At 40.7% G+C, this 14,978-nt stretch overlaps 1 protein-coding gene across 2 annotated transcripts; it reads left to right on the top strand.

Moving 5' to 3' along the window:
* Positions 1-1,472: 1,472 nt before the first annotated feature.
* LOC126761760 (uncharacterized) lies at positions 1,473-2,974 on the top strand. 2 transcript variants are annotated; one of them, XM_050478140.1, is made up of 3 exons: positions 1,473-1,825; positions 2,336-2,679; positions 2,746-2,974. In XM_050478140.1, exons 1-3 carry the CDS (start codon positions 1,667-1,669, stop codon positions 2,879-2,881), a joined length of 639 nt encoding a protein of 212 aa, XP_050334097.1. In that variant the 5' UTR covers positions 1,473-1,666; the 3' UTR covers positions 2,882-2,974. The 2 variants fall into 2 exon arrangements, with proteins under 2 accessions (XP_050334097.1, XP_050334098.1); XM_050478141.1 differs by lacking the exon at positions 1,473-1,825 and adding an exon at positions 1,851-2,160.
* Positions 2,975-14,978: the final 12,004 nt, after the last annotated feature.

Below are 14,978 nucleotides of genomic sequence, written 5' to 3' on the forward strand. Positions count from 1 at the left end.
TTTGTTCGGGTGAAGCCCAGAATATACTTAACCCGAAGCTTTAATCGATTTGAGCCTTACAACTTTGCAGGCGAAAGTAGTGAAAGAGTTAAGTGCTGAAATTACCCATTTAACATTTACGCATTTGCTAACGTTACAGCACACACTTACGCTCACACATAATGAGAGATAGAAAACCTAGAATGCAGCAGTAGACAGAGAAGAAACCTTACTAAGTGCTCATGACTTATGTAAATACACATGTTCCTGACTGCGTATGGATGTAGTGAACTGCCACGTAATTCATACGGTATTTTTGAAAACGAATCGGAAGGTAACGTTTGCTGGCGAACTACAAACACGTACATACAAATGTACATATGTATGTATGTATGTAGATTAAACAGTGAGAAGTCCCTTAATCGGAGACACGAATGATAAAAAACAAGAGAGAGTGGTTGTATGAAGAAGTGGGACGCATTTCAGTTATGCAAGTTTAACTCGAAATATTAGATTACCTTTAGTTAAAGCATTTGCCTCGAAGGCTTTGTTGGTGGAAAGGCGATATCTTCGCTATTCAAATGCATTCACGAGCGATTGTGCAAGCCCATACGACGAGTTTTTACTTAGCAAAGTTAATGCATTTTATGTACCCATGTTGTTGTTGTTGTTGCAATTACGCCATAATACCTCTAATTCGTCAGCTTTGCTTTTTGAAACGAGCGTAGAGAGTGTGTACGAACATGGTACTTAAATTTTGGATCACATAAAGAAGTCTGTCCTCATTTCTTTGTTGCAGGAAAATACCTAAGAAGACTAGTTTTTTGAGGCGAATGTCTGTATTTTTTACTTTGGCTTGCTTCTCCGCCTGTTCTCTCGATTTTCGTACCCATTAGTCACACCTTAAGTTTATGCTATTAGTTTGTTAGTCTTAGTTAATTTGAATTACAACAAAACGGTTGGTGATTCTGAGAGTGTACGACTCGCATGAAAGTCTGCAGTGTTTTCGCCTTTGCCTCTTACTCGGTCGATTGCGAATCTTTTAATGCTTTGGTTGAACACACCAGCATATGCACGGTATAAGAGTGTTGGTGCAGGTGACATGTCAAAGGTCAGGGCTGCCAACGGCTCCAGCTCTGCTGTTAGCTCCGCTTGATGCTTCTCTCCTCTGTAAAAATACGCTGCATTTTATGTTGTTTTTGTTTGTTTCGAAATTTAACTGAATTAGCAGCTTCTCTGATTCATCGTAAACATTATCAAAACTACTACGTCAGTTTGGTAACGGCACCGAGAGCGCTAAAAAGTAGAGCAAAGCTAGCAAGCAGACGTCTCCTTTTTTGTATCTTTTTAAAACTTTGTTTACATAATATGTGTGGTTGTATAATTTAAAATGAAGCTCTTTGACAACTCGATTAATAAATGGACTAACATTTTAACAAAATATTTATTTTGCCATGTTTACCTTCGACGCCCGAATTTCTCTTATATCCATAGTAGTAAGCCGGTATGCCGCTCACTGGTGCTGCTTTAGCCGCTCGATCATAATTGCTAAGGCACACAGCGTCGTTCGCAGGTCGGCGTTCGGCGGCTTGACATCTCAATTTGTTGCAGGTCGGTTCCAAGTGAGGTTATCACTACGCGGCTTAACGGGAAAAAGTTAGTGCATTCAAAATTTTTAACAATTAATATGCATTTTGTTATTTATTTCCTTGGAATTGCACTGTTGAATGCTGAATTGTTCTCCGCCAAATTGAGTCCAATACAGAGCGGCGCAAATCTGACCGAGTTTGTGAACTTACGTCGTCAAAAGCGCACTTTAATATTCGAAGGAAGCGGGCTGGTCAAGGTACTGGAATGCAAATGTAAAACAAAATGTTACAGCACAACTTTGCTTTAGACAAGTTAGTGACTAATAGTAACGACCACCGTGTGCAGTATTCCTTAGCACTCGAAACGAGGAACTTGTTGCGAAGTGAAATCATACGACTTGATTATTGCTTGTTTTTCTTTGACAACGAGATCTTTTACTCCAGAGCCGTCTGAAGCATTATTGTTTAATTTACCGTAAATCTATAATTGAGCCAGGACCTCAAGAATCTCGAAATGCAGTTAAATTGTTCCAAGTCTTCGCCATTAGTTATATATAGATACCGAATCCAAAAAGCTTCTTACCTTTTCGTGGTTAGTGACAAACACTTATGTATTTAAAAATTTCGGATATCTTGTGAGGGAATACAATTTGTGAAGCAACTGCAAGTGACATGGATTCTCTTTTTAACCCAATGGGGATTGATGGGGGCTCACAAAAATTCAAAATAAACTAAAACATGCTTCTTTAACTCACAACTAATTTCAGATAGACGCCGGCGCAATAGCTACTGTAAACGTGGATGAGCCAATCGCTTGGCGTTCGATAGTCTCTATAAATAATATTCAAGGTGGCTTCTATCCTTTACCAGCGGTGCCCACCTATCCATGGGATAAATGGGAGGATACTTTTGCACGTTCCATGAAACACTTTCAAGAGCTGGCTGATTTCGAGACAGATGATTCTCGCTTATTTATCTACACTTTATTGGAAGTCCTGATGGAGCGTCAGCATGGTAATGGACATCAATGCTTGCTGCGTTCCATTTGCCAAAATGCACAAGTAGACGAACATGTTGGCATGTTTTCCGAGATAATGGATGTGGTTTTAAGGTGAGATTATTGAAAATTGGGACCTTCAATTCTTCTATTTATTTATTTTTTTAAATATTTTTGCAGACCTGGAAAGGAAAGTATCGCTGTTGCTTACACGGATGCCTTTGTGGCTGGTAAAGCGAACGCCGACTGCATGCGTTTATACTCCGAATGCCGAGTGCCTTCGAATTATTTGGATCAGTACTTGGACTACGTTTAAAAAAGAACGCATACCATGCAGATTATTATTGTCACTTTAATTTTATTGTAATTTTTGTAATTATCTTAAATAAGAATTATTTCAATTCAAGAACTGCATTTGCAAGAACTTTTTCATGTCAGAAATATTAAGTAATGCTATTATTTTAATTTTTGAGGGTTTTATTTCATTTTCGTCTACAAGATCTTATACATACATACATACATATATACTTATGAATATATATTTTAAAATTCGTTTGATGTTTTGTTTCATAAAAATCTAGAACAACGGTATCGACTTTTTCGTAACTTTGTCATGAGATTCTAGATGCTCTTCTCAATGACTTAAAGAAAGCAATATTTTTTACAGGAAAAATAATAGAGCTTTGAAACTTAGTTAAACGCCACTAACAAGAAGGATCTAGTTCGCCGGGACTTCAAGAACAGAACTGTTTTCCGCAATGAATCTTCAAACCAAAAGGAGTTTCGGAAAAAAGAATAAGCGGAAAGAGAAAGGAACAAATTGCAAACTACCGGTCTCCGTTAAGCAAACTTAGGAGACATTTGTGCTATGCTTTGAGACTATGTTTAGGGTATCTTCAGATTGCTTACAGTTAGGGATTGAACCTTACATAACCTCGTACTTACATTGGTTATGTTACTGTTACATACTTATGTTACTGATTTTTTACCCTTTTTTCATTATTATTGAGAGAACACTTCGGTGATCAGATAATTTTACGTTTTGGGCCAGGCGATTGGCCACTAAGATCATTTGACCGTTAGATCTTTTTTCTGGGGATATATAAAGTCTAAAGACTATGCGGACAATCCCACTTCGATTTAGCCCTTGGAGTAAAACATCACGCGCCTCATTCGCCAGTTACCAAAAAGTGAAGCTGACTGAAAATCCTCTGGCTGCAAGCCAAGGATCGTTAGGTGGTTGTATACCATGATCGTGCGAACGATAATCCCGTATGAAGCGATGGTCTGGGCATCAAAAGCTTCACAGACTTCGGTAGGGCCTAACTATTGAAGCTGCAACTATTCGCATGTATGTATCTGCATGTCGGGTCCGACGCAGCACTTGAAGTCATGCTTGAGTTTACACCACTTCATGTAGAGAAGGGTGTGGCAGAGGTAAGGTAATCTCGTCCCAGTGGATGGAAGAGTTAAGAGTTAAGGACATCATTACCAAAAAGGTTAACTTCACCAAGAACTTCAAGGTTACTTTTAGCTGCAATCCTGAGTGGAATGATTCCACACTCGAGCTACGGTTTAGGGAGAGTACAATTAAGTGGTACACTGACGGCTCGAAAACGTAGGAGGGAATCGGTGCAGGAGTCGCACGACCACGCATCAAACTCTCCATATCTATGGAGTGCATAAGTCGGTGCATAGAGATAAACCTACATTGCAGCTATCACAAAAAACGTATGACCATACTTAGCGATAGTCAAGCGACACTTAAATCAATCTCCTCCTATGCGATCAAATCGTTACTTATGCAGGAGAGTAGAAAACGGCCTCATCAGGTTTGAATATGCAATCGACCTTCTTAGTGAAAAACTCAGACTACTGGTCGCACTTCACACTGGCCACAGCAAGCAGAAAAAGCACTTACACAACATGGCCTTAGCTTCTTGCGTGTAGGCGCAGGGTTAAGGCCCTTGGATCCATGTTTCCAAATAGGGATCACATCGCTTCGCTAACACCCAGCAGCATGTTTAACTTTATCAATATGCTGGCGCTAGGTGAGTCTTTGTGATTGAGAAGAGGGCACAATAGACCTGTCACATGATATAGGTTTATTATGATAGACCTAAGGTCGCGGTGCATTCCTCGTTTATCAATCAATCAATAGTTGAAATGCTCGAACGAGTCATCGAAAATTGAATTCAACGGATGAACCATCTGAAACGTAACCACGGCCAACATTTGAAAGAGATATTCTTCAAAAAATAAATGCCAAAGAATGTTAATTCGAATGATAATAAAGATTCTCCATTAAATTTGAAATTTTTGTGCTTTTTCTTTAAAAAAGTAGGGAATCTCGAATCGGATTACCCTTTATGAAAAATGAGTAATTTAGTGAAAAAGTTCTACTTTGTATTATTCAACTTTTAAACTGTTCTTGTATGAGCTCTTGCATAATTTTGCGGTACTTATCATTATGAGAGCTTACATTCTAATGCGAAGAAGATAATACTATTACATACATACATATGTATAACTAAATTTGCCGCTCCAAGAACTTCACAAGAATGTCTAAATGACTCCAAATTAGCAAATTAGTTCAGCTAGACTGAATACGATCGGCTGCCAAAGCAAACTTTTTCCTTAGGTATTATATCTTTGAAAATATTCACACAGAGCTTCGTTCGAACTTAGTACTTCCTTACTCACGCGTTCTACTTTTGAACTTGTAACAAAGCTTTAATTCTCCGATTATAAATATAAATAAGCATACAAACGTACTGTGTCTGATCTGCTAATATGCTAATCCAATATTTGCTCTCTTCGGCACATCTTCTACTTTATTGGCGTAGACACCGCTTACGCAATTATAGCCGAATTTACAATAGCGCACCAGTCGCTTCTTCTTGGGCATATTTGGCAGTTATAATTTGCGAGAGTATATCTATAACATGCCGTTATGCCGATTATAGATCCAGTGGATGTTGAAAGTCTGGTACGTGCGTATTTACTCGTTCTTCGCGGCTACAAGTGTTGCCTCTTTGGGTCAGAGTTGGATGTTTCATGACTTTGGTCAAGTGATGAGGAATTATTACCTGTAAATTTGTTCCTTACATTTATTGGCAAGATGAAACATTCAGCCTTGGTAAGCTTCCCTGATTTACTAGATATCAATTTTAGACTAGGTCACTATTGCAGCAGGGTTCGCGCCAAAAAAGATTGTTAAGTAAAAAAGAAAATTTTTTATCTAATAACTATGTGTTTGCAAGTTAGGTTAGGTCTTTGCAGGACGACGAGTGGAAGCGGAAAGCTCTGCGCAGTATGTCCGGCGGGTGTCATTTTGTTGGATGGATATTTAGATTACAATTCACACGGAAATATGCTGAAGGTGGGAGGATTGTGGACGAGAGTAAGCGTGACATCGAAGCGTAAAATATGTTGTCAATCAGCTAATCAGGCGGAAGTGTTCGTGCATTTATTCAAAACATCTTCCTTTCCTTTGTATTGCTCTCTTCTTACATCTCTTCTTATTACAGTCCGTTCTGCGCGCACCGAACGAAGGCACCAAGATGATATGCGAATAGTTGGCTTATGCTGAGCCTTGCCCATTGTGCGGCGTGTTTTTGTTTTGTCTGCAGGCATTCACCTTCCCTGGATTGGCTGGCTGTCTGCACGCCAAGCGGTGGGTAAATCTCTCTGAAATCTACTTCCGTGCTCGTTGTAAGCGTGAAGGCGCGCAGTAAAACTTCGGCATGCTAGGACTGCGATGAATTTAGTTGTCAGAAATCATTTGGCATTCCGGCTGCATGCAATGCGAAGCTGTGATGTTGCGCGTCTACACATACTAAGCAATAAAGCGTGTGGGGGACATCCATCCATCCATGCCTGAAGGTATATTGGACCTGCGCCTCGAGGCGAGCGAGGCAGATTGTCAGTGTGTCACACATACACACATACTTACATCGCAAATAGTTAACTGCACTTTGTTTTAGAAATACGTACTTAAATATGAATGTGTGTAGTGCTCTTGAGGCAGCGCGCGTGTGGCAGGCGCATGTTGAAAGTCAATTCGAAGGGTGTGGGTGTGGATATTGAGTGATTTTTAGGTTGAGCACGTACGAAGCAGCAAAGTGCCTACCAGGCAGAGTGGCAGTCTCAGAGTCGTCTTTGCAAGCAATCACCATTAGCTCATCAAGCCCAGCAGAGGCATCATCATTATCAACATATCAGTGGTAATGGCAGCAGATGAGCGCTCACAGTGATGTACTGATTATTATAAAAGCTTCCAAGTTACAGCGAACCAAGCTGATGCATCGCATCAAAAAGTTGCCATTGAGAGGTTTACCAACATCTAAATCATGTCTCTTTCCATCTGTTTATGCAGCGGCACCGTAAACCGAAGTGATGTACTGAAATGTAACGCCTTAAACTTAAAGGTATTTCGAGCAAAACCAAAATAATATTAGTATGTAGTTTTTTAGTGTGAAAGATTAAAGCTCACCGTCAACAAACTGGATTGGATCTTATCAGTGTGGCATTAGGCCTGAAAAATCAACAACTGACCCATCATACACCATGCGCCAAATCTTGGAAAAGACCCAGAAAAAGACCATCGACAAATACATACCACCTCTTCGTCGATTTTAAAACTGCTTTTGACAGTACGACCAAAACTAATACTACAGAACCGTATGACATTGATCAATACCAAAAGCTCCATCAAGATTGAGAAGGACCTCTCCGAGCCGTTCGATATCAAATGAGGCTTCAGACAAGGCAACTCGCTTTGGTGCGACTCTTCAATCTGCTCTTGGAGAAAATAATTCGAGCTGCAGAACTAAATAGGAAAGGTCCTATTTTGGCGTACGCCGATGACACCGATATCATTGCGAAGCAAATGGGTCTGGTGGTAAACGAGGGCAAGACGAAATATTTCATGTCATCAAACAAACAGACATCGCACTTGCGACTAGGCTCCCACGTCTATCTTGGAACCAGTATCAACACCAAAAATAATGTCAGCCTCGAAATCTAACGCAGAATAACTCTTGCTAACAGGTGCTACTTCGGACTGAGTAGGTAATTGAGCAGTAAAGTCCTCTCTCGACGAACAAAAACCAAACTCTATAAGTCACTCATTATTCCCGTGCTGCTATATAGTGCAGAGGCATGGACGATGACAACATCTGATGAGTCGACGTTACGAGTTTTCCTGCTGTATGGTCCTTTGCGCATGAACAATTTTGGTATAATAAGGAAAACGCTTAAGAAATATTCCATTGCGTCGCCCACTGTAAAGCATCAGTAAATCTTCCATTAGCCATGGCCGATTGAAGTAAATCAAAGCGCGAAGGCATGAACATTCAAATAAACTCCTATAATTTGTGCTAAAATCAGTAACTCCCAGTTCACGTGAAGTGAACAATGGTGCGCTGCAGCACTCTGGTCGTGTGTGCTGCAAATAGTCATATTTCCCGTTGGCTTAAATGAGCACTAAAATGCACTTTGAGTCATAGCGTCGTGTTAATTGTGCATTTACGAGCACAACATTTGTCTTTGGACTGGTATCTGACGAATGATATATGCGTGTATGTTGTTGCCCTTGTGCTGCTAATAGCGCTGGTTATTGTTGTCCTCACGGTTTGGTCTGCAGCGGCGCGGAGCCTCTTTAGAAAGCGCACTTCTGCAACTGCAGAATTCCACAAACGCACACACAAATCTATTCAAACGGTCCCACTGCATTATGCCCACATATAAGTTTTAGAAGTAACTGTATACCTATGCATCAACACATGCACACAAGCATACATATATGTATGTTTAATAGAAGTGTTTGCTTGTGTGTCGTCTTGCTGCTTTCGGTTGTGTGCGTGTGATGAATGCACTAAAAAGCATTTTAACTGTCGCGCATTTGCAGTTCGGTCCCCGTGCCGGCCTCGGCGCTAGCCTCTACTCCTGTTGGCAGAATTACAAGTTTTGCTTGAGCGTTTGTGCGTTTGCGGCATTGTGCGCTTGCACATATTCACACTTGCCGACATTTCAACACGAACACACACATGTAAATAATGAGGCATTTAGAGCGCCGTGCGACTGTGTAGCGCGTGGCATTGTGTACACTTGTAACTAACTAATTTAAAAGCGATTACACAAGCCGCCAACACACTGCAGAGGCAGTGAATGCGACAGTTTTCGCTGCAGTAGGAATATGGCGATGCGGACGCAGGCAGCTCCACTTAGACACATAGACAATTTGAGCATTCGGCGCAAATGCTGCATGCACCAGCTAATAAGCACACACACACATGCCACATATGCACGTGAATAAATGTTCGCTTTCTGTTCAACAATTGCAGTTTCGGCTTTGTTGGTTGCACTTTAAGAAAATTCCTTATGCTTTTGGGTCCAGTAGAGTTGTGACAGTTTTGCGAAAGTTCTGACAACACGTACATGGGTTTTTCAGCTATGCGAGACATTCATTTATTTTTTGTTCTTAGTAAGAAATGAGTAAGCATACTCTCGTAGAACCCTCAGAAGTGATCTAGTGACGAATGCCCAGAACATACTGAAATTATGAAAGTAACATTCCTCCAGCTGCCTCCTGCTGAATGGCAGTGAAACCATAACACCAGGATTTGGTGAACTTGATTTTCAATCGATGACGATGGAGCGGACGATTTTATGTATGCTCTGTCCAATCCACAAAAAGGGAGACCCCACAATCTGCGCCAACTACCATAGGATAAGCCTCCTCAACATCGCATATAAGGTTCTATCGAGCGTATTGTATGAAAGATTAAAGCCCACCGTCAACAAAATGATTGGATCTTATCAGTGTAGCTTTAGGCCTGAAAACTCAACAACTGACCAGATATTCACCATGCGCCAAACCTTGGTAAAGACCCGTGAAAGAGGATCGACACACATCACATCTTTGTCAATTTCAAAACTGCTTTTGACAGCACGAAAAAGATAGGGATTTATGCCGCTATGTCTGAATTTTGTATCTCCCAAAAACTAATACGGCTGTGTAAACTGATGTTGAGCAATACCTAAAGCTCCGTCAGGATCGGGAAGAACGTCTCAGAGCTGTTCGTTACGAAACGAGGTTTCAGACAAGGCGACTCCCTGACTTGCTTCTTCTTCAAACTGGAGAAAATAATTCGAGCTACAGAGCTAAATACTTTTGCAGTGTACTTTTTGGAGCCATTGTTAGCAATGCATCATTCTAAGTAGCTGCATATGCTCTTTCCGCTCAGACATACTTAAAAGTTTTACTGGGATAATTTGTTAGCTGGAGCTGAAAGTAATGCTGCGGCTCATGCGATTGGGCAAGTTTCTATATTTTAGTTGATTTTAAATATTCAGAAATCGGAATGATGTATATTATTATATTATTGACAATACTTACAACAACAATTTAATTTCTATATAAGAGCGACTCTTAAGGCGCGAAAAGCCAGCTAAAATCCTAGAGTTAGAGAGTTTTTAAGAAAATTTAAAAAAAGTGAGGAAAAGCAAGCCCTTTAGTGAAGAACAAAGGAACCAGATTTTAGGGGATCCACGAGAGATATACTGAAGTAATTGCAATAAATAGGAAAAGATTATTCTCATTAAGCGGAATAACAAATTAGCCCACCCTCTAAAATTGGTCTTATTTAGAATGTCACTGGTTGAGCTTCGAATTAGCCCCATCGACTGTGGGGATTGCTGTGCAGCTTTAGTTGGCGACGATTGTGTGCACAATGTTTACGCAAATTTCGTTGTCGGACAAACTTTACTTCAATGGAATGTTTGTGCTAAATTTTAGCTCGTCAGTGTTTTATTGTTGCAGCATTCTAATTGTATTTAATGGCATAACAGAGGTGTGTGAGAGTTCACAAATTAGAATCCCTTCAAATTCATTGCGCTTACATTCAAATTAATGCATAAGCGTTTAGCTTAATTTTGTTTACTGTAAAACATTATTTCGAGAGTAGATAACGGAGGCATTTTATAAATTTGCGAAAGTTTTCTGTGAAAGTTCAAAGGAGTTGATGTGGGGTTTTAAGGCAGCCTGACCTATGCATAGGTTAGAAACTAATGCAAAATAGAGCTAAAAATATATTTAAATGATCAGAGTGAAGAAGGGCATTGGTGTCTGCCTGTCCATCCGCCCGTTGATGTTGATGAATATGTATACAACTTTTGGGACCTTGATGACATCGATATTGTATGTGGCCGTAATTGTGGAATTATTACGTACTTGACTTTATTTTAATTGATCAGAAAGAAAGAAAGAAAAGCCGGTTGTTGACTGAGTAAGAGCATATGGGTGAGAAGTTTTATTTATATACTTTATCTTATATATACATAGAGCAGCAGCAATGTCCACCAAACTTAGTAAGATAACTACATTTCGCCATCCCATGCTATGGTGGCATAACTACATATCCAAAGAATGATGTCAAAAACTCTAATTAGACGACTTGTGTGATACTTAGTGTTAAGCTCTCATATCAGTTCAAAAGCCGCATATTGGACGAGGCACCTATCGCTCTAAGGTGAAATTTCATACTTTAGAAATTGCTTAACTAAATGGTTTTTGACATTCCCCTCACATCAACTCCAAAAAGTTTGCAAAGGGGTTCAATCTAAAAATCCTTCCATTTTTCTTCCCTCCTCCACTTTTTTGAAGTGATTTTGTCAGTAGTAGTAGTTTCCAACATCAAAAATATTTAATTTAAAGATCTTAACTTCATTATTGGCGTAGACACAGCTTACGCGTTCTTCCATTTCGCTGTTTGGCGTCATTTGGAGATTCCAAATGTAGCCAGGTCCTTCTCCACCTGGTATTTCCAATAAAGTGGAGGTCTTCCTCATTTCTGCGATGCTGTGCAGTGACGAATTATTAAATCTGTCTGAAACCATGTTTGCTAACGAACGGCTCGGAGGTCCTTCCCGATCCTGACGGAGATTTTGGTATTCCTCAACGTCAGTTTACACAGTCGCACTCGTTTTGGGGAGTACAAAATAGCGGCATAACGGTAGCTTTTCATGCTGTCAAAAGCAGCATTAAAATCAACAAAGAGTTGGTGTGTGTCGATCCTCTTTTCACGGGTTTTTTCAAGATTTGGCGCATGGTAAAGCCACACTGACAAGGTCCAATCAGTTTGTTGACAGTTGGCTCTAATCTTTCACACAATACGCTATGTTTAGGAGACTTATCCCACGGTAATTGGCGCAGATTGTGGGGTCTCCTTTTTTGGATTGGGCAGAGCATACTTTAATTTCAATCGTCGGGCATGTTTTCGCCGGACCATATTCTTCAAAGAAGCTGATGCATGCTCCTTATCAGTTCTTCGCCGCCGTATTTCAATCGCTCGGCCGGCAGTCCATAGGCCCCCGCCGTTTTGTTGTTCTTCAGACGAGTATTTGTTATTCGAACTTCTTAATTTTCGGGCAATGGAACGTCTGCTCCATCGTCATCGGTTGGGAAATCGGGTTCACAATCTCCTGGTGTTATAATTTCATTGCGATTCAGCAGGATGGAGAAGTGATTCCTACATAATTTTAGTATGCTCTGGGCGTCGGTTACTAGATCATTTTCTTGGGTTCTACAAGAGCATGCTCCGGTCTTGAAACCTTCTGTTAGTTGTCGCATTTTTTCGTAGAATTTTTGAGTATTACCACTGTCGGCCAATTTGCAAAGCTTTTCGAACTCATACATTTTGGCCTCTCTCTTTGTTTGCCTGCAAATGCCTCTCGCTTCCCTCATCAACTCCCGGTATGTATCCTATTCTAGTCGATTATAAAGTTGCGAGGTAGGCAGTCTGTTTTCTCTGCACTGCTACACGGTACTCCTCGTCGTACCAGCTGTTTTTTGTATTTTCCGAAACCCAATGGTTTCGGTTGCTGTACGTAAGGAGCTTGATATACCGTCTCACGGTTCCCTTATACGCCATGACTCGGTGACTGTCTCTCACACCACGAATCCCACACTGAATTTTCGCTCCTTTATATGACTACTGTCGTAAAGGCCACAAGGATTTGCTCTTCTCAGTTCTTGTGTCGTTCTTCGCACTTCTTGGATGGCGTTGTTGTCAGCTTGTTCTCTTATGAGGACATCAAACAGTACTTAATGTATTTATTAATCGGAATAACAGTTATCTTGTGCAAAATTTCCTGACAATTAATCCCAGAAACCTGCTTTAAAATTGATAGCTTCAAAATATATATTTATGTATGCACATGCATACTTATGTATGTATAAAGGTATATATATAAATACATATATATGTATATACATCTGCTGGTGTATCAGGCTGTAGTACCCAAGAAAACCTTTAAAAGTTGACCTAATTTCAGAAGGACATGGTCCTGCCATGTTCTCACCAATAGAGTGTACATATTTATTTACAAATTGCTTGTATATATTTTGCATGTGTGCATGTATTTGTAATTCTCTATGTAAAGCTGGCCGCTCATGTATGCAAAATAAATATGTACCTATGTATGTGCCAGCATGTCATTACTGTGCAGCTTTATTTGTATGCGTACAAACAGACGCATAAACAGTTATAAAGCATGTCGTAGCAATGACACATACATACACACATACACAAATGCGTAAGCATATGTGGGGATATGCATTTGTGCTAACCGAACTGACATCAGCTGCCAGATGCAATTAATAATTGATAAATTAAATCCATATATTCTCGCACAAACAAAACAGAAATATGTTTAAACATGCATTTTGCGACAACGACACATACAAGTATAGTAGTGTGCGTGTGTATATGTGAACGCACATAAAGCAGCTGTTGTATGTGGCTCAACTCGTTGCAGCACAATGCAGTCCAACTCGACATCCGACGTTGACATATTAAAGTGGCTCAAATCGCTCGACCGACCACCCGCCTGTCGGTCGAACTGCAGTTGCACAGTGAATTTCCTGTGCCCAAACTCTCTGTGCAAGACACATTCATATCTAGGCACATGTGTGGCGTGTACACGAAAGTGTTTTGCATCCGACCTCAACGACACGTTTCCAAAATGTCGTCCTTATTCAAAACCAAAAGTGTTCAAAACGCACACATGAACATGAGTCTGTGAGCGGTTTTTGAACGATTATACACGACGAAAAAAATTATTTCAATTCTGTGTATTGTTATGCAACGTGGGTTCTTTGAATGGAGACTGGCGCTTTCAAAAATTTTGCCTTTGAAATTCCATTTAGAACTAAAAATCGTTTGAAACCTAGACTTTGAATGCATAAAGTACCGTTTTGGTGAAAGAAAGAGGTTATAGTCGGTGTATAAATCGTAAATTGATAGAGTTCTCAGAACCCCAGCCGTTTTTATACATCTAAAGTCTCGGAAAATGAAAATTGTTCCAAACATATTGGGAAGTTTTGAAGTTGGCAGGTTTAATACCGTTTTGGTAATCGACAAAGCAGCACCAGAAAGACTCAATCTAACTGTGGGCTGGCACACTCTCCAATTGTGTTATATTTCAGTAAAACTTTACGAAACTTAAAGTTTAATTCAGTGGGCCATCGACAAAATGCCGAGCAGCATGCGAAACCGAAGTGCATATTACTCATACGCCGTGTGGTGGCGCTAGTAAATGCATCGTGGCTGAAATATCGATAGTCATGGCTTCCTGTGCGAGTGTGTGCGGGCGTTCATTACGCACTTGCCGCAGCGGGGGCGCACTTTGCGAAGTCAGACGTAATTATCGTAAGCTGTAAGCGACATTTTCCATGCGCGTGTGCGTGTTCGTGCGCGTGTAGGGGCGTGTGAGTTTGTGAGCATCCATAACTGCCCCGCACTGTTGTAGGTGTGCGCAACCGAACAATGCTTTTGCCATTTTCACCGCCCTCGCACCCTTCCACTCTGCTGCCTTCGTTGTATTTGCATGCACGCATGCAAATGCATAAATGTTCGTGTGTGTGTGGGTTGTCGATGCGTAAACGTGAACATTGATTATAATAAATGTGAATTTACGTCATTATGGCAGTGTGTGTGTGCATGTGCATGTCTTAGAGCAGTATATAGTAAATGGCGTTATATGCAGTCGCAGCCACACCGCCACACGAACGCGCGCACACAGAGAGCGCGCCGCATACTCATTCATTTGCACCTATTCGCCGACTGACCAGCGCTTCACGTTTTACGCGCTCCCATTCATTTTCGCTCGCTGCTCGCCGATGCATTTTGTTGCAAGTTGCATGCTGCAAGTGTGTATATACACGTACACATGAGCAAACATGGCGTATGTGTGTGTGGAGGCAAGCGCATGTGGTGATATACACAATTGCACTTGTTCTTCGTGTGTTTGTGTGTGTGCAGAATGCAGTTGTGTATTTCATTGTTGTTTTGTTGCAACTTTATTGTTGTCTTTGGGCGTTGGCTCTGACGCGTGCACGCACTTTTATT

The sequence above is a fragment of the Bactrocera neohumeralis genome, chromosome 6 (assembly GCF_024586455.1).
Source record: "Bactrocera neohumeralis isolate Rockhampton chromosome 6, APGP_CSIRO_Bneo_wtdbg2-racon-allhic-juicebox.fasta_v2, whole genome shotgun sequence".
In the NCBI taxonomy this organism is placed as follows: Eukaryota; Metazoa; Arthropoda; class Insecta; order Diptera; family Tephritidae; genus Bactrocera; species Bactrocera neohumeralis.